Source organism: Labrus bergylta, chromosome 11, assembly GCF_963930695.1.
Source record: "Labrus bergylta chromosome 11, fLabBer1.1, whole genome shotgun sequence".
Classification (NCBI taxonomy): domain Eukaryota; kingdom Metazoa; phylum Chordata; class Actinopteri; order Labriformes; family Labridae; genus Labrus; species Labrus bergylta.
This window is the reverse complement of record NC_089205.1, coordinates 29,366,051-29,389,879: the sequence shown is the minus strand read 5'-3', so window position 1 is coordinate 29,389,879 and position 23,829 is coordinate 29,366,051. Positions and strand designations below refer to the sequence as shown.

Genomic DNA, 23,829 nt, shown 5'->3' with positions numbered 1-23,829 from the left:
CACACACCCCCCCCCCCCACACACACACACACCCCCAACTGGAGGACCACCAGGACCCTGACTCACATGTTGCTGAAGTTGTTTAACGAGTTTTCAGGCAGTGTTTGTCAATTCCTGGAAATTGAAAATTATAATAAACAATAAATTATAATAATAATAATAATAATAATAATAAATAAATAACACACAGACTGTTGATGCCAACAAATTACACCAGTGTCTTAATAAGTAGTAAATAATAATAATAAATAAATAATGATAAATAATAATAATAAATAAATAATGATTAATAAACAATAAATAATAATAATAATAATAATAATAAATAAATAACACACAGACTGTTGATGCCAACAAATTACACCAGTGTCTTAATAAGTAGTAAATAATAATAATAAATAAATAATGATAAATAATAATAATAAATAAATAATAAACTAATAATAATAAATAAATAACACACAGACTCTTGATGCCAACAAATTACACCAGTGTCTTAAGTAGTAAATAATAATAATAAATAAATAATAATAATAATATTATTTATAATTATTTATAATAATAATAATAAATAAATAATGATTAATAAATAATAAATAAATAATAAACTAATAATAATAAATAAATAACACACAGACTCTTGATGCCAACAAATTACACCAGTGTCTTGTGACCTTAGACACGAATTGCTCAATTTTCAAGTGAAAAAGATGATGATGATAAGGCTGCAGGAGGGATTTGAAGTCAGTTAGCCAGGGGTGTCCAAAGTGCGGCCCGAGGGCCATTTGCAGCCCCTAAGGGGATTTTTTGCGGCCCAGGACTTCAAATGAAGAATCAGAAGATTTTGGCCCGAGGCCTCGATTAAGATCGGCACATTATCTTATTTTTCTTTTTCATGTTAACAAGCGCTGAACAATATTCCTAAAATAGAAAATGTTCAGTAACATGTATGTTGTTGTTGGTTTTAAATCTACAGCTTTTACTATTTTCCACATTTTTTTGTAAATTATGAAAAAAAACTTATTTTTGCAAACAAGCGGACTGTTGTTTAACCGTTTAATGACCTGAGCTGAATGCAGAAAGCTTTTCCAAAAACATGAACCACGTTACAGGCTTGATTCTGAGAAGAAAACAAATAAAGTAGAACAAAGAAATTAAAATATTTGATTTCCTTTTATTAAAGGGTTTCTTTAGTGAGCCTTCTGATTCTGATCTACAAAGCCTTACTATTTTTTCAACTATATTTTAAAAGTTTGGACACGACTGGTTTAGACTCTATACCGAGGCAGTGGGTGAGAAAGTACGTCACTTTCTTACTTGAGTCAAAGATTAGTTTCTCCTGATACAGCTGTGCAATTAATGCCAATTTCCTCGTTATCTTGATCTGTGAACATTCACAATAAACACATCAAGAGTCTGAATTCATCGGGATAAATACATTTTTGTAAACAAGTAATGCTTTCTCATTCAGCATGTAGACATTTCAACTATTGGATCAATTTAGTGCTGAAAAAAAATGTGAATATTTATGAGTATATATAGATGGCTTTTTGAAATTTGAGTTTTAAAGGATTGTATTGCAGTCCAAATTCAAAACATTAAAGAGAGCTGGCGCCTCCTTCCTAGAGTCGATGTTCACACAGGTTGCCATGTCGCTGATGGTGAATTTAAAGAGGACATATTATCCCCCTCCTCCACCTTCTCAAACAGCCCCCTGTGGTCTAAATGAAACATCTGTGCTGTGCTTTGGTCAAAATATAACATGAATCAAGCACCAGAGGAGGTTTGTGACCCTGTATAAACCAGCTCTCTCAGAACGCTCTGTTTTGGTGTGTGTGTCTCTTTAAATGTAATGACCCCCCCTGAGTTTTCCCAGTAGACATCACTCCTCTGTAGAGAGAATAAAAATGGAGGACCTGCTCAAAAGTTTTGTTCTAGTCTGGGGGTGGAGTCCATGGGTGGGGAGGGGAGGGGATTTTTTTTTTCTCCCAGAATCCCACTGTGACATCACAAGGAGAGCACATTAGAAACAGAGCATTGTTCTCTGTGTTGTAAGACTTAAGCAGACCACAAACAAAGGACTGGATGGGTTTATTTCACATGTTGTGGGTCAGTAGACTCTCAGGTTACCAACATATATGTTCAGAAACACTGTACAAGTAGATTTATCATAATATGTCCCCTTTAATTGTTATTCTTCTGCAGGGCCAGCCCCCTCCTGAGGGAGGTGAGGGAGAGCGGGACGGGGAGCAGAAGGACGACAAGAAGCAGAAGGAGAACACGGCCTACGCTAAGAAGATGGTGCTCCGACTGGCAGGGCTCATGGGGATCGGCGGGGCGGTCGGCATGGTCTACTTATTCGGTGAGTGTGGAAACTTTAAGGCTCAGGTGATTTTGTTTGTTCCTGTGGGTAAATGTGGCTGCAGGGAGAGTCACGTACACTTGATAAAGCACAGACGATACAGGAAACAAACGCACAGTACTGAGGGAACAGTCCAGACGTGCACACAGTGTGCAACCTGAAATTACTCAGACAAGACGAAGCAAGGAAATGTTCACATACACTCAGGCACGGTCAGTTTGTCTGCAGGTTGACTTTCTGTTTCAGTGCCAAACATTTAACTCGTAGAGCTTGAATTAGGGCCAAAAAAAAAAGAGTCATTACAGCTCAAATAAACACTTGAGACGCGTCATGCTGTCCTTTTTTATTCATGTATGTTTTCCTCCAATGACGCCTCATGGCGGTGACCTCGGCGGGTCACATGTTGCATTTATCAAGAAGGAAACACGTTTAATCTGCAGGCGTCTGCAAATACACCTCTAAATACCCAATACGCAACATTTTACCTTCCAGATTGAATGGACACACACACACACACACACACACACACACACACACACACACACACACACACACACACACACACACACACACACACACACACATTGTTTTCTGCAGAGTGATGAATGTCATGCTACCTTGTTCTCTTTCTTTTTTTACGGTCAGTCTAAAAATCGTTGATTTGCTGAAAATCAAGACCTGTTGTAAAAAGAGCAAACGCTTAAATGGCGGACTAGCGTCGTAGTCTGGTGCTATGGCGACAGTTTTTCTTTTAAATGAATTCTCTGTTTGATTGGACGAGTTCATAATGTCAACAAACAGGAGCGGAGATTAACATACAGGGGAACCGAAAACATTCTTACCCGACTGAGATCGTGCCGCTCCGAGGGCTTTAGCCTTATCTCCTCTTTCTTTTTTTAAATTACTTTTTATTGTCATCATGTCTTAACATACAGTACACATATTTTATATTCAACATAAGGAGGACAATATTTAACATTTTTATAAGTGGTGTGGTGTCAAAAAGGTTGTGTCCCCTCCCAGTGATGTGGAAATACTAAAAATAACACTTACAATACAGAAACATGTTTTACAGTTTGTTTAAAAGAGCTTAAAGTAAAACTGAGGTCGCTTGGCTCTGTGTTACATAAATTGGAATAAATCTGTGAAGAAAAAAAGACATTAGTTATATATAATGAAAGAATCAAATTAAATTAAAAGAAAGAGAAGAGACAGGAGAAAGAAGAGAGAAAAAAAACAACAAAAATAATTTTTTATGTGGTTATTTCCTCCTTCTGCCCGCTTGAGGCGACATTTCCAGAATATTACCTGCTGCGTTCATTCATCAGATCTGACTTCATGCAGACTCGTTGCTAAAGGGTTAGCGGGATTTGTTTGCGGTTAAATCAGAGTGAAAAACTCGACCTGTTTGTGTCCATACGTGCAGCTCACCCTAAAAAATTTCAGGAAATTTTCAGGATTTTTGTGTACAGGTGAAATCACTTAATGTGTAAAAGTAACATGTGAATGTTTGATGCTCTCACCATCACTTTCACAACCTGTTCCTCTTTGTTGTATGTGAGCATCAACACAGATAAACGTGTTTAATTGGAAAGTTTTCCTGTCTCAATGACGTCTTTCTAAAAAGAATTTCAAGCTTTTTCTGTCTTTCTCCGTCAGATTGAAGGTTCATTGAACATCTTGAGTTTTTGTGCTGTCGGTCAAACAAAATGCGACTTGAAAAAAGTCTCCAAGTTAAATAAAATGTCAAACTTTGTTGTTGATTTTCTCCAGTAATCGTTAAAATAAAAAGTAAGAAACATCAAAGTGTTTCAAAGCTCTAACTATCTGCATGACTTAATGCCCCCTCCTATGTGAACATTGGGTGTGATTGGTTTATCGCCCCTCAGCTTCCTGTGTGTAGGGACAGCCCACAGAGGGGGCGGAGCTAGCTGCTGTCAGTCAGACGTGAGCAGCTTGTCTTCAGAGAGAAAGTCACACTGTCAGGTAGAAAACACGAGCGGGGTGTCAGAGCGTCTCAGGACACATTATAGATTGAGATCAGAACGTCTTGAGATTCCTGGCAGAAGGTTTTTTTTTTGGATTCTGACTTTAGAACGGCGGTGATGTAAAAGGATTTTATCAGGATGTTGACGAGGAGGGATGGGACACAGTGGAGCTGCTGGTTCTTCTGCTGGATTCAAGGAGTTGCTGCTGCTTTTTATTTTTACCTTCAACCTCTTCCTGTTCCTGAAGTTTTTTTTCTTAATCGGGGACGTTTTGGATTTCTCTTTCTTTTGTCCTCTTCTTATGACCGAAGCGCTCTCCACAGCTGGTTTATTTCCCCTGCTGATGTGCCGCCGTGCACTCTGCAGAGGAGTGATGGCATGGTGTCTCAAACGGAGCCTAAAGGAAAAAAAAGTGTATGCTTTGGAAGTGCCAGATCTCGCTGATCTCTGCAGGAGATGCACCGACTTTTCCTTTCCCCCTCATCCTGATGCTGGAGGACGTTGTTGGAATATGTTCTTAAACCATGTGGATTTTTTTTTTTAACCCTCCCAAGTCTCATATTGTGGATTATAACTCGACAACAGCTGGATAATAATCTGCATGTTTGTCCTGGTTCCCCTGCAGATAGGTTTGTGAAATGCTTTTTGGTTCAGCGTCTCTAGATTTGGGTCTCTCTCAGATATTATCTGTCGGGCGAGTTCGCTTTGTGCACGCTCTAAAAACTGATGAAGTTTTGCTAATGAGACTTGCATAAAGAAAGGCTTTGATTGGTTGTTGGTACTCTGCATGTCTCACTTTTTAGAGAAGAGTAAATTCACTTTTAATCTGATATTTGTGAATGTTCGTTTGTTTGCATATGGTTGACCATCCTGCATGTTAAAACATTTAAAAGATGTTGAATAAAGAAAATCAAAGGTTTTAAACCCTGGGATGTTTTGTTTTTTTAAAGATGTTCTGTTTGTTTGACCAACAGCTCAAAACATGAAGGATTCATTCACCTAATCCATTTTAAGTGGATGCCTCCAGCCTATTGTGGATTCTCTTCTTTTTTTTTTTTTAGGTTGTGGTGTTTTTCTGACTGCTGCTTCATTTGTAAACAATGAAGTCAAACTGATAGTGTCAGAGAAGAAGAATGAGTCCAGAGTGTGACTTTAATTCATGCAGAAAGACAACAACAGTGTTGGAGGTGAAATCTGACATGACTCAGCAGGTTTTGTTTTCCTTGCCTCAGAAAACCTCGTGCGCCTCTGCTCTGTTTCTACTCAGCGTTCAAACTCAAGTGTAACCTGTTGCATTAATCTTTAAAAATGTGTGCATGCCTCCTCTTTCTTCTTAAACAATCAGACAAATCAGGAGAGTTACAAACTGCTGAACTGAATCTGCATCTCGAGCTGCAACCTGCAAATATTTGACTTTTTCTGATCACAGCAGAAATGAAATGTTTCTCAAGTGTTAACGGTTCATTTTGTGTTTTTAGACAAAACTCTGACGTCTACAAACATCAAACCCCCGCACGAGTTTCCAGAGCTCATACTAAACAGAATATCTTTTCAGTCAGATGTCAGAGTCAGATGTTTGAACTGTCTTATTAACAAAGTTTCTCTCCCCTGACTTCAGGTCTATAGACTCATATTATACGGTACATGCTGGGGCCCGACTGATATGGGATTTTTGGTGGCGATGTCTTTCTCTGATCTCTGTTCGATCTGTAGAGATAAATTTAGACATTTATTGTGTTGATCCATCAGTTATCAAACACAAGATGATCACTCGACTGGAAAATTACTGTTCATGTACGTGTATCACACACTGCAGAGTGATGATGCTCGGTGTAATTCTTACAGCGCCCTCTGCTGGTCAAAGAGAACTGCTAGTGTAAAACAATGAAACTCAAATGGAACGATGTTTAACTGGTGAATAAATCAAGTAATATCAGCTCATATCTGTGATAAAATCAGCTGATGCCGATGGTCACAGGATATGCTGATATCGGCCGATTATTATCACTGGCAGATTTTATTACAACTGTTTGAAATAAAAACACTTAAACTTTATTTCTGCTAAAGTTTACAGCTGCCTGTCTTTCAGAGAAACGCCCTTCAGAGCGCTGATCATCTTTTTCTTTTCTTTCTTTTTTTCAGGCAGCAATTCAGTGGACGAACAAGGAAACCCGGTAAGTCTGATCTCACACACACACACACACACACTCACACACACACACTTATCCCTGCAGCTGTTTATTAGTCAGGACACATTTACTCGTCCGTTTGAGAATTAAGCAGGACGTTCTCGGCAGCGGCACACTTTGGCGCTCTGCTGTGAATCTCTTTCTTCTTTTGATGTGCGGCGGCGGCGGTGGCGCTCCGCTCACCTCGCAGGCTAGGAGCTCCGCTTCCTGTTGTAAAGGACACACATCACAGGAGGATGTGATGTGTGTCCTTTACAACAGGAGAGGAAGGAGCACACTTATCTCACCTCCTCTCCTTCCCCCTTTGGTTCCTTGTTGATGTGTTAAAGAGGAGGCAGCACACTTCACAGGTCGATGTGATGTGGAGGTTCTCGTCTGAGCCGTCGAGAGCATCAAAGAGGCTGATGACCCCCCCACCCCCCACCCCCCACCCCCATGAATAATGACCCTCATATCCAGTCCTGCCATCAAACAGACAAAGCTCATTAAAGAGCCGGTTTATTACTTCAGTGTTCAAACTTTAACATCTTTCAAATCAGGATTTCTTTTCTTTATTAGGAACATTTAGAACTTTTACACTTTGTCTTCATGCAGCATTGACTGGTCAGACTTGTTCACCTGCTCAGATTTCTTTTTAATAACATTTTAAATTAAACATTGTTTAAAAAAAAAAAAGAATATAAACTTATGCTGCAAATAAAATAAATGAATGAAATAAAGTATTTTAGAATGAAATGAACTAATCAAGAGAGCCTGAATATAAACATATTTATTTTAGATTGCAGAGACAAACAACGACACCTTTTGGTTTATGAAGCCACTTTTTTGAATGCAGTAGCAACTATTAATATTTCTGTCTCTGTCAATATAAAAACACTGACACACACAAATCACACTCAGTGTCATTTGAAATATTTTTTTTTCTGAGTTTCTAAATAAATTATTCATTTTCGTTGGTAAAATTCTGACTCCTCTTTTGTCTTTTGCCCCATGAGCCGGGTTATGACAACAGGGTGGTTGTTGTTGGTTGATTATTTTGTCCAGTAAATGTTAATAATTATTTTAATGACAAGAATTTCAAAAAAAATTGCACGCAACTAAAACATTGTTCCACTTCACCTCCAACCGAGGGGAAACACTGACACACTGCATGTAATCCGCTGCAATCAAGATGCCAGTAGCATTAGTCATGGCTTTGGCCTGTTCAGAGTTACACATAGAGACTGTAGGAACACTTACTTCACCGTTTGTACAGTTTGAAGAGGTCTACTTCAGCACGGCTTCACAAATATCATTAAACATTAAAAACAACTTAAAGCGTTTAAAAAAGAGTAAAACTTGACATTTGAGATTGGATTTCCTTCTCTAAAGCTCTCGTGTGTAAATTGGGGATTGAAGTCGTAATTTGGCAGGAGGTGAGCTCTGAGAGGTGTCGGCCTGAGAATCTGGGACTCTTCAAAGGGGGGCACACTTCTCTCACATTAAGACCCTTTTGTTCAGAGCACAGAGGCAAAACGTCTCAGGATGGCTTCCTGCTAATCGCTCTTTGTGTCCCCCCACCCACCACTTTGAAGCCTACGGCCCGAGAAAAAACAGGAGAGCCGTCCAGAGAGCGGGCTCTTTACACTTCCTGCTTTTACATTTGATTATCCAATGAGAGGAGGGCTCTGCTTTCCACATGCAAAAGGATCCAGATCTGCACATTCATGACCTCGTTCTGGTGTTTTCTTGTTTCTCTGCTTGATGCTAATCGATCCAAACACAAGAAATGATCCGAGTCTTACTTCAGTGTTTTATAGAAAGTTTTGGGGATTGGAATCAGAGAAACGATATTCCGCCTGCTGTGTCATTGTTTTGGATCAAACAAAGCCTCATTTTGATGACGTGAGTGGAGTTGTGAATGTGGGAAAGAGGATCTGTCTTTTGTCTGCCTTCACTTCCTTACAGTCTGGGAGGATCCCCTCCTTCAAAGAGCACACTTATCTCACCTTCACATCCTCCTGAGCCTCCTGCTCCCATCAGACGACACACTTCACACTTCTGGAGGCGGCGCTGCGTCTTGTGCCGCTCGTCTGATCCTTCAAAGAGCACACTTATCACACCTCCTCGTCCTCGTGAGGCTTTCCCGGCTTCACGCTCGACATTTGCTAAACAGGACGCCATGACATGTGGCGTGTGCCGGGGCTGCTGTGAGAGCCGATGTAGTTTGTGGTTCAAAGAAAAGAAAACACCTCTGAGGACATGACGAGTGTCTGTGTACGATGTGTGGTCTCAAGCTTCTCCGTGCTGGAGGACATTTATTTTGTTGTCTGTGTCAATCTGGTTAATCAAGTTTTTCTGTTTATTCCACTTCTTGTTGTTGGTTTTTTTCTGCCTTGTTAATTATGATTTTTGTTTCATGGACAGCGTTGGATTTTTTCCCTCCCTCGTGTTGTTTTTTTTGTTCCTGTCAGAAGTTCACTCAAGTACATTTTCTAGAACTTTCCTGTTTTTAAAAAGAAACTCCCTTTTTGCACTTTTTAAGACGAGAGAAAATCTGAAGTCCGGCTGTGCGATATGTCGCACGACAATGATGATTTTAAATGTATTTTGAATATGTAGAATAAATATATTTTTGGACTTTCAGCACACATCATGCAGCGTCAGAAGTGTTGATTTTAAACGGATAAAAACGATGTTTGCTCACTTCTCGTTTCATGTCTGTGGTGTTCACAGATTAAAAGCACGAGGTCTGCTTCACTTTAGGAGCTGGTTATGTGCTTTTGATGTGTTTACTGTCTCTAAAACGCAAAGAGGCAAGCTACAAGCTCGAGTCGACTTCAGCCAATAATCTGAACTTTTCCAACTTTGAGTCTGAACTGAATCTCCTCGTCTGTTTCTGGATCGCTCTCTGTTTGTTTTTTGTTTTTTCTGAGTTATTGTCTGAAGGGGATGTGAGGACGCGGGAACCAGGACCCGTCCTCTCCTCCGGGCCCGTGTTGTAAAGATCTTTTCTTCTTCTCATTCTCGCACGTTATAAACTCTCCTGGTTTGTATCCTGTCTGGACGACTCACTTCAAAGCAGAGGCACACTTCTTCCACCTTCAGACCCCCTCCCCCCCCCCTCCACCCCTCGGAGGCCTCCTGTCCCAGCTGTCGGGAAACGATGGCTCTTGGGGTGACCTTGGTTAAAACCTCTTTTTGCAGGCTGGGAGGTAAAGGGGCGGGGCATCAGGAGGACACACTTCTCTCAAGTTGCACTTTAACCTTTAAAAAAGCCATCATGAGACACGCAGATCTATGTCTTTACCTGATTGAAGATGTGGTCGTCTCTGCTCACTCATCTCACCCTCTGTCTGAACTATATTCTGAGTCTTTCTTTCTCAGAACTGGACGTTTCCTCTCCTCAGCTGCTTCTATCTGGTGGTTTGGTGTTGCACATGTGTTGCCTTGTTCTTTTGTCTTTGTGAGTAAAAGTTGGTGAAGAACATCAGCGAACGGTTTGTGTTTTCATGAAGTGTGATGATGAGATCCAGGATGAAGAGGAGCTGCAGAGGTGCTGAAAGTTCATATTCCATCTGTGATGAGGCGTTAGGATTCAAGATGTCCCGTCTGTCAACGCACCCGGCTGTCTGAAGTAGTTTTCAGTTTGATCCAGCAGAGGGCGCCCTCAGCTTGACTTGACCATTTCATGCACTCTTGAGCTCAGTAAATAAATAAAAAAAGGAATGTTGAGGCAGAAGCAAGGGGGGCGAACTCACATGAGGGAAGACTCGGGGACCCCCCTCCCCCTTCAATGCAAATCAGCCCCATTGCAAAAACTATCTCATTTGCAAAAAACGGCTCGGGGGAGTAAAATAAAGAGTCTGCTGAGAGTTGGTGGAGGGATGTTTTAGGTGGTCATGACAACAAGTCCGCCTCTTGATGACCTTAAAATAGATTATCCTCATACACAGATTGCACATTTTTACTTTCACATTTATTATTGTTGATGAATTCATTTTAAATCAGTCCGTGGTTCCCCGTCCTGGTTGTAAGCAGGGCGGGGCTGCAAGTGTGTTTATGTTGTCGTTGTCTGTTTGAGTTTTCCTTCATTGCTCCTTCAGGGGAGGAAACTTTCTTTTAAAAGGTGAAATTAAAATCACTAAATAGTTTTTTTAGTCTGGCCTCATAATAAATTTGAAGTGTCCCCTCTCCTCTCAGCTCGTCATATTTATGTGGATGCAGGCTGTGTAGACAGCTTCTCCATCCACTGTTGGTTGAAAAAACTGGAGCAACCTGCACAGCACTGGATGATTGTTAGGCCGTGCTTGTGCTTGAATATGATGAGCACGATATGATTCATGAGTGACATCTTGAGAGCAAACGATGCTCTTGTGTTGTGTGCGGTTAGCAACATCTTTCCACTCTCTGTGAACTCTGCACACATTTTTCTGCAATCAAAGCGCCCATGTGAGGTTCACACATCAGATGGTGCAATGATAGTTTCTCAAGTTTATTAATAGATGTGAATATTTCCTCAATATGGTGTTCATATTCAGAAGGAACGCCTGAGGAACCACAACAGGCCGTTGTCCTCTGAGGTCAAAATGCAGCAAAAAGGACCCGTCAGATTATTTAGTTTATAACAGCCTGATTCTCAGTTAAGGATTTTAAACAGATGACACCTTCATCATTTGGACCTAATTTACAAGTATTAACGATCGCTGCCCTGACGAAGAGGAGCTGTGGGAACGACGGAGGACGAAGAAGCTGACAGAGCCGTGATAAGAAGTCATTAGAGGGGAATGAGACGCTGACCTGCAACGGTCAATTGAAGTCCAGCTGCTGCTTGTTGAGTTGGAGGAAGGTGTTAAAGAGGCCGTTAAACCCTCGTCGACACCTCAGCACCTCTGCAGAGCTGCAGCCTGGGAGAGGAGGGACGGGGGATGTGGTTCCCACACTGCAAACACAGAACTGTTTCACTTTGAAGCTGAATGAACAAAAGAGGAGACTTAACTCAACAAAATCCTGAAAGTCACGCTGGAAGTTTTGTCTTGTTTTATCTATCTGTACAACATCTGTACAGTCTTTTTCAATTCGACTTTTAAAGTGGTCACATAATGTGAGGAGTCTGTGACAAATAGATGTGCAGTTATTGGGCAGTCAGGACTCTCTCTCTCCTGGACTCTCTCTCTCCTGCAGTCTGGACTCTCTCTCTCCTGCAGCCTGGACTCTCTCTCTCCTGCAGCCTGGACTCTCTCTCTCCTGCAGTCTGGACTCTCTCTCTCCTGCAGCCTGGACTCTCTCTCTCCTGCAGTCTGGACTCTCTCTCTCTCCTGCAGCCTGGACTCTCTCTCTCTCCTGCAGCCTGGACTCTCTCTCTCCTGCAGTCTGGACTCTCTCTCTCCTGCAGTCTGGACTCTCTCTCTCTCCTGCAGCCTGGACTCTCTCTCTCCTGCAGCCTGGACTCTCTCTCTCCTGCAGTCTGGACTCTCTCTCTCTCCTGCAGTCTGGACTCTCTCTCTCTCCTGCAGCCTGGACTCTCTCTCTCTCCTGCAGTCTGGACTCTCTCTCTCCTGCAGCCTGGACTCTCTCTCTCTCCTGCAGCCTGGACTCTCTCTCTCCTGCAGTCTGGACTCTCTCTCTCTCCTGCAGTCTGGACTCTCTCTCTCTCCTGCAGCCTGGACTCTCTCTCTCTCCTGCAGTCTGGACTCTCTCTCTCCTGCAGCCTGGACTCTCTCTCTCCTGCAGTCTGGACTCTCTCTCTCTCCTGCAGCCTGGACTCTCTCTCTCTCCTGCAGCCTGGACTCTCTCTCTCCTGCAGTCTGGACTCTCTCTCTCTCCTGCAGCCTGGACTCTCTCTCTCTCCTGCAGCCTGGACTCTCTCTCTCCTGCAGTCTGGACTCTCTCTCTCTCCTGCAGTCTGGACTCTCTCTCTCCTGCAGTCTGGACTCTCTCTCTCCTGGACTCTCTCTCTCCTGCAGCCTGGACTCTCTCTCTCCTGAAGCCTGGACTCGGAGGGGTCTCCAAGTAACCAGCAAGCAAAACCATAACTGACCACCAGAGGGGGCCAAAGCTCTGAAACACAAACACAACACCAGTAGAAAGCAAATCCCACACGGCCGGGGGGGGGGTCACAGTTTTTAACCCACTTTATCACAACCTGTCCTCCAGCCTGATGTCATAATGAATCAGGTTTATTAATCGATGTCGGAGCGATTGATCCTGTATGCTGCGTTGGTGAACCCTGATTGATCCTGATGTGACGGCGACATGTTCCACTGAAACCCTGATACGATGGATTACCAGAAACTGAAGACTGATTTTAATCTTTTCTTTTCTTCTCTTCCTGACAGATTCCAGACGAGTTCGACAGAGGTGAGTCTGACAAATATATATATTTTACAATTATCATTACGCTTTTTGTTTTACACAACTTTAAACCACGGCCCATTAAATCAGTCAGATCAGACACTTAGAGGAACAGCATGAGCCTGTCAGGGACAAAAATGACAACTTTGAGTGGATGGTTTAGTTTTCCGTAAAAAGTCGAAAGGATTATGTTGCAGTCTGTTTCACATCGCTTTTTGAAGCCATCCAGCCCCAAAGAATGAACCAATAAGACTCTAAAATATGTAAAAATCAAGAACCAAAAACTGTAATTGCCTTTTTTTTTGGTCACAAGTCAGATTTCTTCCTGGGACGATTTGCAATCTGCTTCAGAACAATTAAAAACCAGCAGCAGATTGCAGACTGAAAGAGGCCTTATATACTCTTATTCAATAAACTGCGTGCGTGCGTGTGGCCTTCACCCCGCCCCGCTCCAGATGAGTCTTCTCCTGAACATGTGTGTTTTTATTGACTCCCTGGCAGCGTGTGTGTGACTTGGTGTCAGCGTTTGTTTGAATGATGGATCCCTCGGTGGCACTGCCAACTGCTCTCACTGTGTGCATACCAACCACCCATATGCCCCGTCCCATCACTCATACACCCCCCCCCCCCAACTCACCATCTGACCTCCAAAAAACACACAACAAACACGTTTACCTCCAGCTCATTCATCCAGAGAAAAGGACTGCAGCAGACCCGTCAAAATGTCTGTAAAACACAGAATCATCTCAGAGTCTGACAACGTTCGTGACTTCATCAAATCATATCTCTAACTTTGTGTTTATTGGGCAATCCAAACATAGTTCATTACTTACATCATTATTCTTTTTTTTTATTCTTTTTTTAAATGTTATACAAAACAATAACAGAATGCAGAAGAAGTACACAAAATGTTTTTTAATAATATCTTAGTTTGCCCAATTTTTTTGTAATAGAGAAAAATAAATGAACAAAAAACAAGCAACCCACATAAAAAAACACACACACACACACACACACACACACACACACACACACACACACACACACACACACACACACACACACACCCAAAACAGAAAAGTAACTTTCTCTCTGCTGCACTGGAGAGGTTTGTCTGAGGTGAACGACTGACTCACTGGGTTTAAGATTCTTTACTCCTCGCCATCGGCCACAGTGATGACTCGTGCAGCGTCACAAAGCCTCAATTTAACAATTTTAACAATTTAGTCTGCAAAATCAGGAAGCTAAACACTGGAGCTTCTCAAAAGAACACTTTATATGTTAGTACTTTTATTTAAAGTGACATTGTGAAGCCGGGACATGTGACCCCCCCCTCCTCCCCCTCTCACAATCAGTCGTCAATACCAGAAGATGTTTCATCTCTCTCTCTCTCTCTCTCTCTCTCTCTCTCTCTCTCTCTCTCTCTCTCTCTCTCTCTCTCTCTAAACGAGTTCTGATCGCCCCTGCTGCTACCGATGATCACTTGATCAATAATTAGATCTCCTGCCTCCTCCTCCTGAGTCCGTCCCTCCATCCTCTCTGTCCGTCATAAAACACTCCCAGAGGTCCACTTTGTACAAAAAGTCTTCATCTCTTCATGTCTCCCTCTGTGTCTCTAACTTTATCACCTCTCTCTCTCTCTCTCTCTCTCTCTCTCTCTTTATCCCTCCATCTGTCTCCATCTCTGTCTCAGTTCTGGATCCCCGAGGTCCACGTCTCATAAATCTAATGTGCTGCTTGTTGGTATGAACTCAAAACAGTAAAGAAAAGTGAATGAAGTTTGTTTTAGAGGAACACATCGGTCAGACTGAAGGCTGCAGAGACAGCAGGATGTTTGTATGGATCAGGGGATGGATGAACAGAAGGAGGGGTGTGGGTGCAGGCTGTATTGACGATCGGTTGGTATCAGCAGGCGATCAGAATTAGTTTAAGAGGACAGTTCTGTCTCGACGAATCGACCTGATGTAAACCTCACAGCTGTCACTCAACATTCACTCTGATTTACGACACCTCCTCTGCTCTAAAAATACATTTTTACATCTTTTACACGTCTTCAACTAATCCATTCAAGGGTGTAGTGGTGAAGAACAGCCGTGTGAAGTTGTCTCTCTTTACTCTTTCTGAAAGTTACTTGCAGAAGCTAAAATTTGAGCCACCAAAAACGACCTTTTGACTCGTGATTTAGAGTCGTTTTAGTGCCCGGAGCCGCTGCAATCGTGCACGGACAGATTTATTAGTAAGACGACCTCTGGACATCCTGAAGTCTGCGCTCTGATTTCTTCAAAGTATCAGGTTGATTTTGATTCCAGTCCTGTGCAAATAAAACCGATACACTTTTTGCAAAGTTAAAAAAATCACTGCAAACTTCCTCCCATGTTTCACTGAACACAGGTATAACGTGTTTATGTAATAATAGAAATCCCATTAAGAATCAGCTCCAGTGTGATATGGAGGGTTTGTTTTTGGATGGTTTTTTTAGGAAGGTTGTCGTCCTTTCTGCGGCTTTTTCTGCTTTTAAATAGTCGTTAATAATTGAGGTTAAGATAAAGATAAAAAAGAGAAGTTTAAAAACACTCAGGCTCCAAAATCAGGAAGCCAAACTCTGGAGCTTCTCAAAAACGCTTTAATTATTATTAGATTTTTAATTTAAAGTGACATTGTTAAGCCGGGACATGTGACCCCCCCCCCCCCCCCCCCAAAAAAAAAAATCAGTCGTCAATACCAGAAGATGTTTCATTACATGAGCTCAAGTCCTCCACACAGATTCTTCTGATTTGCTCAACGATTAGCTAACGCTCCTGAGGTTTCACATCGATCTGACTCTCTCTCTCTCTCTCTCTCTCTCTCTCTCTCTAAACGAGTTCTGATCGCCCCTGCTGCTACCGATGATCACTTGATCAATAATTTGATCTCCTGCCTCCTCCTCCTGAGTCCGTCCCTCCATCCTCTCTGTCCGTCATAAAACACTCGGTCAGACTGAAGGCTGCAGAGACAGCAGGATGTTTGTATGGATCAGGGGATGGATGAACAGAAGGAGGGGTGTGGGGTGCATACCTTCCTGGGCCGGCGGGACACTAAGGTATTGACTAATCACTTATTTGTATCAGCAAAGCGATCAGAATTCATTTAAGAGGGCGGTCCTGTCTCGCCAGATCGACCTGATGTAACCATCACAGCTGTCACTCACACTAAGGCACCAGTGTTCTCTTAAAGCACATCATTTCATTTAGTTATGTTACATCATGTTTACGAGATGAAATCTGGTTCAACATTTGCACCTAAATTTAGACCTTTTGCAGGCAAACTACATTTCAGGTCCCTGAAAACTCTCCTTTTGTAAAACTCCTTCCAGGGTGAACAAACTCTGTGTCGACGCTGAAAACAGAGCTTTGTGCTCGTACATTTCCCCTCTTCCTCGTCCCCACTTCCTCGTCTCCTCTTCCCCTCTTCCTCGTCCCCTCTTCCTCGTCTCCTCTTCCCCTCTTCCTCGTCCCCTCTTCCTCGTCTCCTCTTCCTCGTCCCCTCTTCCCCGTCCCCTCTTCCCCGTCCCCTCTTCCTCGTCTCCTCTTCCCCGTCCCCTCTTCCTCGTCTCCTCTTCCTCGTCTCCTCTTCCCCTCTTCCTCGTCCCCTCTTCCTCGTCTCCTCTTCCTCGTCTCCTCTTCCCCTCTTCCTCGTCCCCTCTTCCTCGTCTCCTCTTCCCCTCTTCCTCGTCCCCTCTCCCTCGTCCCCTCTTCCCCGTCCCCTCTTCCCCGTCCCCTCTTCCCCGTCCCCTCTTCCTCGTCCCCTCTTCCTCGTCCCCTCTTCCCCGTCCCCTCTTCCCCGTCCCCTCTTCCTCGTCCCCTCTCCCTCGTCCCCTCTTCCCTCGTCCCCTCTTCCCCGTCCCCTCTTCCTCGTCCCCTCTCCCTCGTCCCCTCTTCCCTCGTCCCCTCTTCCCCGTCCCCTCTTCCTCGTCCCCTCTCCCTCGTCCCCTCTTCCCTCGTCCCCTCTTCCTCGTCCCCTCTTCCTCGTCCCCTCTTCCCCGTCCCCTCTTCCCCGTCCCCTCTTCCTCGTCTCCTCTTCCTCGTCTCCTCTTCCCCGTCCCCTCTTCCTCGTCCCCTCTTCCTCGTCCCCTCCTCTGCAGAGGAATGGCGAGATAATTGTCAAGGCCATCGGATGTTACAGTTTTGTGTTTTCATGTGGGTGGAGATGTTTTTGAGAACGGAGTGTGTGTGGACGGGATTAAAAGGAAAACCTCTGATTTGAAGAATTCCCGTCGACTAGGTAACCTTTGACCTTTTTGGAGGTTTTGCTTGAAAGTCATTTCTGATTTTGCGTATTCACTCTCCTCGTTGCAGTAGGACTCATTGCTAAAATGTTACATTCATCCTTTAGATTAAACCGGGTTAGTTTGGGTGACATGGTCATTACATCATCATGTGGTTATGACATCATCACTTATTGATTTTACTGGACGGGGGATAAATGATGTGGAATTACTGCACACTGATTTGTCCACGCTTCAGATCCCTGCACATTTCCCATTAGCCCCTTCAGAGTGATGAAGGCCAATCATGACCCCAAAGACCTCTGGGGGACCTCTTAGGGACCTCAGGGGACCGGGGGCCAAATATACCCTGATGAGCTTAGGGACGGGGGTAAAAGTTCATGATCCCTCAGGGACCTCCTTCATCGCCTTTTATCCTCTCCTCTCTTCATCCTCTCGTCTGTCCACCATCACCTTTTTATCCAACACTCGTCTTCATCTCCTCCATCCTGTCGGCTTCCAGTATCCTCCTCCTCCTCTTCCTCCTCTCTTCCTCCTCCTCCTCTTCCTCTTCCTCCTCCTCCTCTTCCTCCTCCTCCTCCTCTTCTTCCTCCTCTTCCTCCTCCTCCTCCTCCTCCTCCTCCTCTACCTCCTCCTTCTCTTCCTCCTCTTCTTCCTCCTCCTCCTCCTCCTCTTCTTCCTCCTCTTCCTCCTCCTCCTCCTCCTCCTCCTCCTCTTCTTCCTCCTCCTCCTCTTCCTCCTCTACCTCCTCCTTCTCTTCCTCCTCTTCTTCCTCCTCCTCTTCTTCCTCCTTCTCCTCCTCCTCCTCTTCTTCCTCCTCCTCCTCTTCTTCCTCCTCTTCCTCCTCTTCTTCCTCCTCCTCTTCTTCCTCCTCCTCCTCCTCCTCCTCTTCCTCCTCTTCCTCCTCCTCCTCCTCTTCTTCCTCCTCTTCCTCCTCCTCTTCTTCCTCCTCTTCCTCCTCCTCCTCCTCCTCCTCCTCCCCTGGGAGCAGCAGACGGCGAGCAGAGCTCTGGATGATGGAGGGATTTATGGATGGCTCTTATGGGACGTGTTTGGCTACAGACTCCGTTAGCGTGCCAATAAGCAGCATTTGACCGCGTGATGCAGAGGAGCGTCGGTTACCATGGCAACCAGGAAATGGGACGCCTCCTCCTACGAGTACGAGCAGCTCCTCCTGCAAATATCAGGAGTTTTCTGAAAGTGTGAAAGCTTAAGAATCAGCTTCTTTGGCCGGTTATGCTTTCAAGGAATTTGATTTTTGTTCCCTTTTTAAAAAAAAAAAATCAAAAATAGATTTAAGAAAGACATCAGTCCCAAAAAAACCCTGTATCAGCCGGGCTCTAATTCTGATAACATCTTGATATCTAATGTAATATCAGCTTTAATAAGGTCGAGTAAGGTTGCTACAGAAACGAGCCCAAAGGAACAAAAACAGTTCAAATATAAAGACGTGTTCATGTTTGTTTTTCTGTCCTGTCAAAAAAAAGAGATGATTGAAATATTGAAATGATTGATTGACTGTGATGTCAAACAGACCACCAACCTGGAACATGAGTGAAGGTGTGTTCATGCTGCTCGAACATAAACACACACTCTCTCCCTCCCCAGAGGATAGTCACACACACACACACACACACACACGACAGAGGCCGGGCCACGCTGCCGTTTGTCACCCGGAGAGAAAACAAACGATTGACGGAGGCGGAGGGGGGGAGGAGGGGGAGGGGGGAGGGGGGGAGGAGGGGGTGTTGTTGTGAAGCAGATGCTGAGCCTGACCACAGCTTTTGTTTGGGACGGAGGCCCCTCCATCCTTCTCTCCATCTTTACCGCATTCTTTATCCCTCGTTCCTCCGATTTCATCACTTCCTGTTTTTACTCACTTTACCTCCTCTCTACTCTCATCTCTTCTTCCATCCTGTCTTTGTTTGTTTACCCCCCTCCTCGTCTTCTCTTTTTACTCTCCTTTACCTGTGATCCCCATTTCTCCTCCCCTTTTCCTTCACCTCCTTCCCTCCTCCCCTCTTCCTTCACCTCCCCTCTGCTTTCTCTTCCTCACCTCCTCCCCTCTTCCTTCTCCTTCCCTCTTCTTTCTCCTCCTCCTTTCTCCTCCTCCTCTCTCCAAAAGTTCATAACAGTCATTTTCCGTTTTTCCTTCCTCAACATCCTCTCCTTCTTTTCATCTTCTCCCTCATTATTTAAGTCAACCCCTCCCTCCTTTATTCGTTCTTCCTGGCTTTTGGCATCTTGTTTTCCTCCCCTTCCCCTCCTTCCTCCTCTTCCTCCCGCTGTTTACATCCACTTTTTGAATCCCTCTGTTTCACAGGTCATTACTGCGCTAAAAGGGGAAATTTATTGTTTCTCACCCAACACGTGACAGAAACACTTTCTAATTCATTCAGCTCTGTAAAACGCTGAATGCCAACATTAAAGGAGGCGTTTTTATTGAAGTGGCAGAGCTTTTTCTCTTGACCCTCGTCGCCCGCTTCGACTTGGAATAGAAGCAGGACTTGATTGAAACATTTTCTCCTGTCCCGACTCGTGATCCTGGGTGATGTGAGACGTCCCAGATGCCTCGGCGTTCATCCTCTGGTATGACTCACTGCTGCACGGGTTAAAACATGCCGCTATTTCTGGAGTCCAAGTGCACTGGATCTGGTTGATATTACCGGTCATTAAACTGAAGCAGGCACAGAACTCGCTCTGCACAAGTTGCCTGCTGTGACTTAATGAACCCCCCCACAACATAAACAGTATAAAAGGGGATCTGGTGTTTATATTTTTAGACACATTTCATTTAAAGAGACACACACACCAAAACGGAGCGTTCTGAGAGAGCTGGTTTATACAGGGTCACAAAGCTCCTCTGGTGCTTGATTCATATTTTGACCAAAGCACAGCACAGATGTTTCATTTAGACCACAGGGGACTGTTTGAAAAGGTGGAGACATAATATGTCCTCTTGAAGTGTGAGGGACAGATTCCTAGAAATACATTTTTGGTCAATGGAGTCTTTGAAGAGAAGGATGTGCTTCGGTTTCTCCTTGAAGCAACTCGCTCTTTAACCAAAAGAAGCATCTCTGCAGAGCTGCTGGCTCAGTCAGTCGTTTTGTTATTTATACCTCAAGATATCTAAAAAGAATAAGAACAACAGAATTCCCATTTTAACATTTAGGTACTGTTATCTGGACTGCCTCAAACGAGAGAGGGCCTAAATCTGTTCCCTCGCAGCGTGATGCCCTCGGCCAGGATAAATGTAGCTTGATTGGCGGTATTACCCTTGAATATCAGTTTCAGGGCCGAGGGAAAGTTGTTTTCCTCCAAATCGGCCCACCCAGGCCAGTTTGGAGGAAAACACCAGCGGCCCTGATCCGACCGAGAGAGGCCTCTCAGACAAAGAGCCGACATTGACTATGAAAGGAAGACCGTTAGAGAGGAGCAGAAGATGAAAGGGGAGGAGAAGAAAAAGGAGGAGGTGGCCTCTCCTTCTTTACTAAGAGGAAACACACAAGACAGCAACACAGGATCAACAGGAATTCCAATTATTTAACAGACAAAAGCTGGAATTTGTGCAGTTTTGTGGAATTCAACTCTGGAACATTCCTCTGTCAACGGAAAAATTACATTAACAAACAAGCTCGATGAATTTACGACTTCATTTCCATTGATCACAGTAAAGAAACATCTGCAGAGCTTTATGGCTCAGTCATTCTCTACTTAATGTTCCTTTCAACGCCATAAATCGTACTGGACTCCTAATACTGGTACCAGAACAAAGTTGAGACCGTCCTCCAGAAATAAAAGGTCGTAAACCAATTTTGTTTCTTCTGCCTTTGAAACGTTTCCAAGTGTGCAGGGGTTTCTGGATTCTCCCATCCATCAGGCCATGAATCTGTTCATCTGTCCATCCCTGCCTATCGGTCGTCTGTCCATCCATCTAGTTCATGAATCAGTTCAACCATCCTCAGGTCACACCTACACATTCACACACTGATGGTAGAGGCTGCTGTGGAAACAGTCCATCAGTCGAGGAAGCAGCGGGAGAAATTTTGGGTTACGCGTTTGCACAAGGACACATAGGACGTGTGGCTGCAGGAGCTGGGGATCAAACCCTCGACTTTCCAGACTGTAGATATGCTATCTCTTAACTTATGGAAGATGTATGAGTCCATCCAACTCTACTCCCCTTGGTCGGTCCATCCATCCATCTGTTCATCAATCCGTCCATATAGCCGTCCCTCCCTATCCTTCCCTCTATCCATGTGTCTAAAGCTGCACTCATCATCGATCCATCCGTCTCTACTTCAGTCCATCACTCCATAAATCCACTCCGGACAACTTCAAGAAATATAAACATTTGACACAGTGTTTCAGCGCTTTAAAGGTTAATCGTGTTGGGGAAAAAAACATTTTGTTATTCCTTTCCTCGGGTGGAGTCTGGTGGATTCTTCAATGTGATGCAAGTTATCAACAAATATGGCCGTGCATCTTCCCTGGTGTCACGGTTCAATTTAGGATCATCCTGTCGATGATTAGATTCAATATCACGAGGGGCTGAAAAAGTTGAGTTAGACAGCAGCGTGTGAGTTTGCATTAATTGCTGACTTCCTGCCCTGTAGTGGAAGCTGACAGGTTGACAGATATTCCTCCTCCTCTCCATCCCCTTTCTGTCATACTCTGTTCATCCAGCCATCATCCACGCTGAGACATCAAACTCCACTCCCCCATCCTCCCCCGTCAACACCTCTCCTCCTCCCCCATCCCCGACAATTACCATAATAAAAGCCAGCCTTAATCTGCCCCTTCACACACACACACACACACACACACACACACACACATATCAGGGAAGACACATACTGACGAGGCTGACATCATGGGGAAATTCTTCACAAGCGCTTCTGGTTTTTCTTTTCACTGGGTGTGTTTGACTGGATTCCCAGGGGTGAGGTTACTTAACAGCCGACCTTATACACCCACATCACCTCAGTGTGTGTGTAGTTAATTTAATTCCTCAGAACACACACCTTCTGTTTCATTAGCAACCCAGATAGCTGCTGCTGCTTGTTTTTAAAACCAGCCTCTGTGATTGCTATCAAAAACTCAAAAACTTGATTGTGTCTCGTCAAGTTTGCATTTTCCGCCGCCGCACTCCTGATGTTCTGTTTCCTTATCCGTCCGTCCACTGAAGCACTTTAAAGTTTCTGTGGCTGTTGTTGCTTTCTGAGCCAACCGTCGAACGTTTTCCTCCTCGATGCTTCCCTCTAAAGTCTTTCCAAGTTGTAATACCAAAACAGCAGCTTGTGGATCGTTAAGCTACTTCCAACAACGCTGCTGTGCCCGCCCGAGAAGTGGCTTGTTGTTTCTAATGATGTCCGGCCAAACACTTTTTATTAAAGGGGAGTTCTGGTGTTTTTTGACACGGGGGAGTACAACATCTTTTCGGGTCTAAATGTTCATTACAGACGGACATTATTTACAGATTTCTTCAGCTGGCTGCAATGTTAGCCAAGAGGGGAAAACACGTGCGATCAAAGAATGCCCATAAAAAAAGTTCTTATTTTGGACAATGACCGGCTCACATTGTTTTTCCATGCGGCTGACAACATGCTTCATTTAAAGTTTAATCTAAGCGACAACCTCTGCTGCTCTGTAAGATATCTGCTGAGTGAGATGATAAAGGTATCTTACTCTCTGATCATTAAGGAAACATGCTATGTTGAAGTGCTGGCTTCTCTGACAACAATGCAGCAGCCAGTATGTCCTCCTTCTAACTTTAGATTCTGCTCCTGAATGCTCTGGATTTGTTTGGACCAGAGAAGGTAGGCGCTTTTAAGACACCCCACACACGGCCGTTTTGGACGCCCCTCAGTTTGTCAGATATGAGAGCAGTTATCAGGTCAACAGGTGTTGCAGCGATGGAAGCGGTCAAGAGAAGTGGTTCAGATAGAAGTGATTGTACCCGACCTAAAAAGCCTCTGCATGTTTCTAATAAGCTCCACGAGCAGAAACGTGCTCAAACTAGGATCAATATTGGAGATGCTTTTGAAAAATGGAGAGAGGTTAGAACACAGAAAGGTTTACAGACCCATGCAGAGCTGGATAAACACTGAAGCTTCAGAGTCCACCACATGGTCACCTGAGTGAGCATCCACTCTAGAGAGGAGGGGGACAGCTCTCTATGTTTTGAGTGTAGACTGCAGTACCCATTTTGTCCACTAAACAAAGAGCTTTCTCTGTAGGGATCCTGTCCATCATTTTGGTCAAATAATTGAAAAACTTGGTTTTATGCTGCAGCCTTTAGAGCTGCAACATAAAACAAGTCCAAAACTGTTTGTCATTTGGACTTGTACCCAGATATCTCTTTAACACGAGGCTTCATTATGTTACTACATAATGAAGTCACATTTGGATCATAAATGTTTGGAGACTCACTGTTGGTTTTTCTCTTCGTTCCCTCCCTGGTGTATCGACTTATTTTTGGATCACTGTATCTCATAAACCGAACGGGATTGCTGATTCGTTCCCCACTAACAGCTCTGTGTGTCTCCTCGCCAGCAGCCCTCTTTTTCTTTTTCCCTCTAAAACAGAAGAGCCGCTTTGCATCAGCTGTTCCTTAAAAACTTTTATGTTCAGCCCAACGTCCTCTGAGAGTTGGTGTGTGTTATTTGCTCGCCTTCATCTTTGACCAAACAC

At 43.9% G+C, this 23,829-nt stretch overlaps 1 protein-coding gene and 2 long non-coding RNA genes across 3 annotated transcripts in view; all 3 read left to right on the top strand.

Annotated features, from left to right (window-relative positions):
• The window catches only part of LOC136180505 (uncharacterized), a 259,135-nt gene that overhangs the window by 139,743 nt on the left and 95,563 nt on the right, over positions 1-23,829 (top strand). The window lies entirely within an intron of this gene.
• Positions 1-23,829, top strand: part of timm50 (translocase of inner mitochondrial membrane 50 homolog (S. cerevisiae)) — a 37,258-nt gene that overhangs the window by 1,087 nt on the left and 12,342 nt on the right. The window contains 3 exon segments of the mRNA XM_065960266.1: positions 2,206-2,362; positions 6,493-6,524; positions 12,857-12,878. Coding sequence (XP_065816338.1) covers positions 2,206-2,362; positions 6,493-6,524; positions 12,857-12,878 — 211 coding nt within the window.
• LOC136180476 (uncharacterized) overlaps positions 23,116-23,829 on the top strand; it is an 877-nt gene continuing 163 nt past the window's right edge. The window contains exons 1-2 of the long non-coding RNA XR_010667123.1: positions 23,116-23,465; positions 23,509-23,829. The exon at positions 23,509-23,829 is cut by the window's right edge and continues 163 nt beyond it. This is a non-coding gene — a long non-coding RNA (uncharacterized lncRNA). The remainder of the gene's footprint in view (positions 23,466-23,508) is intronic.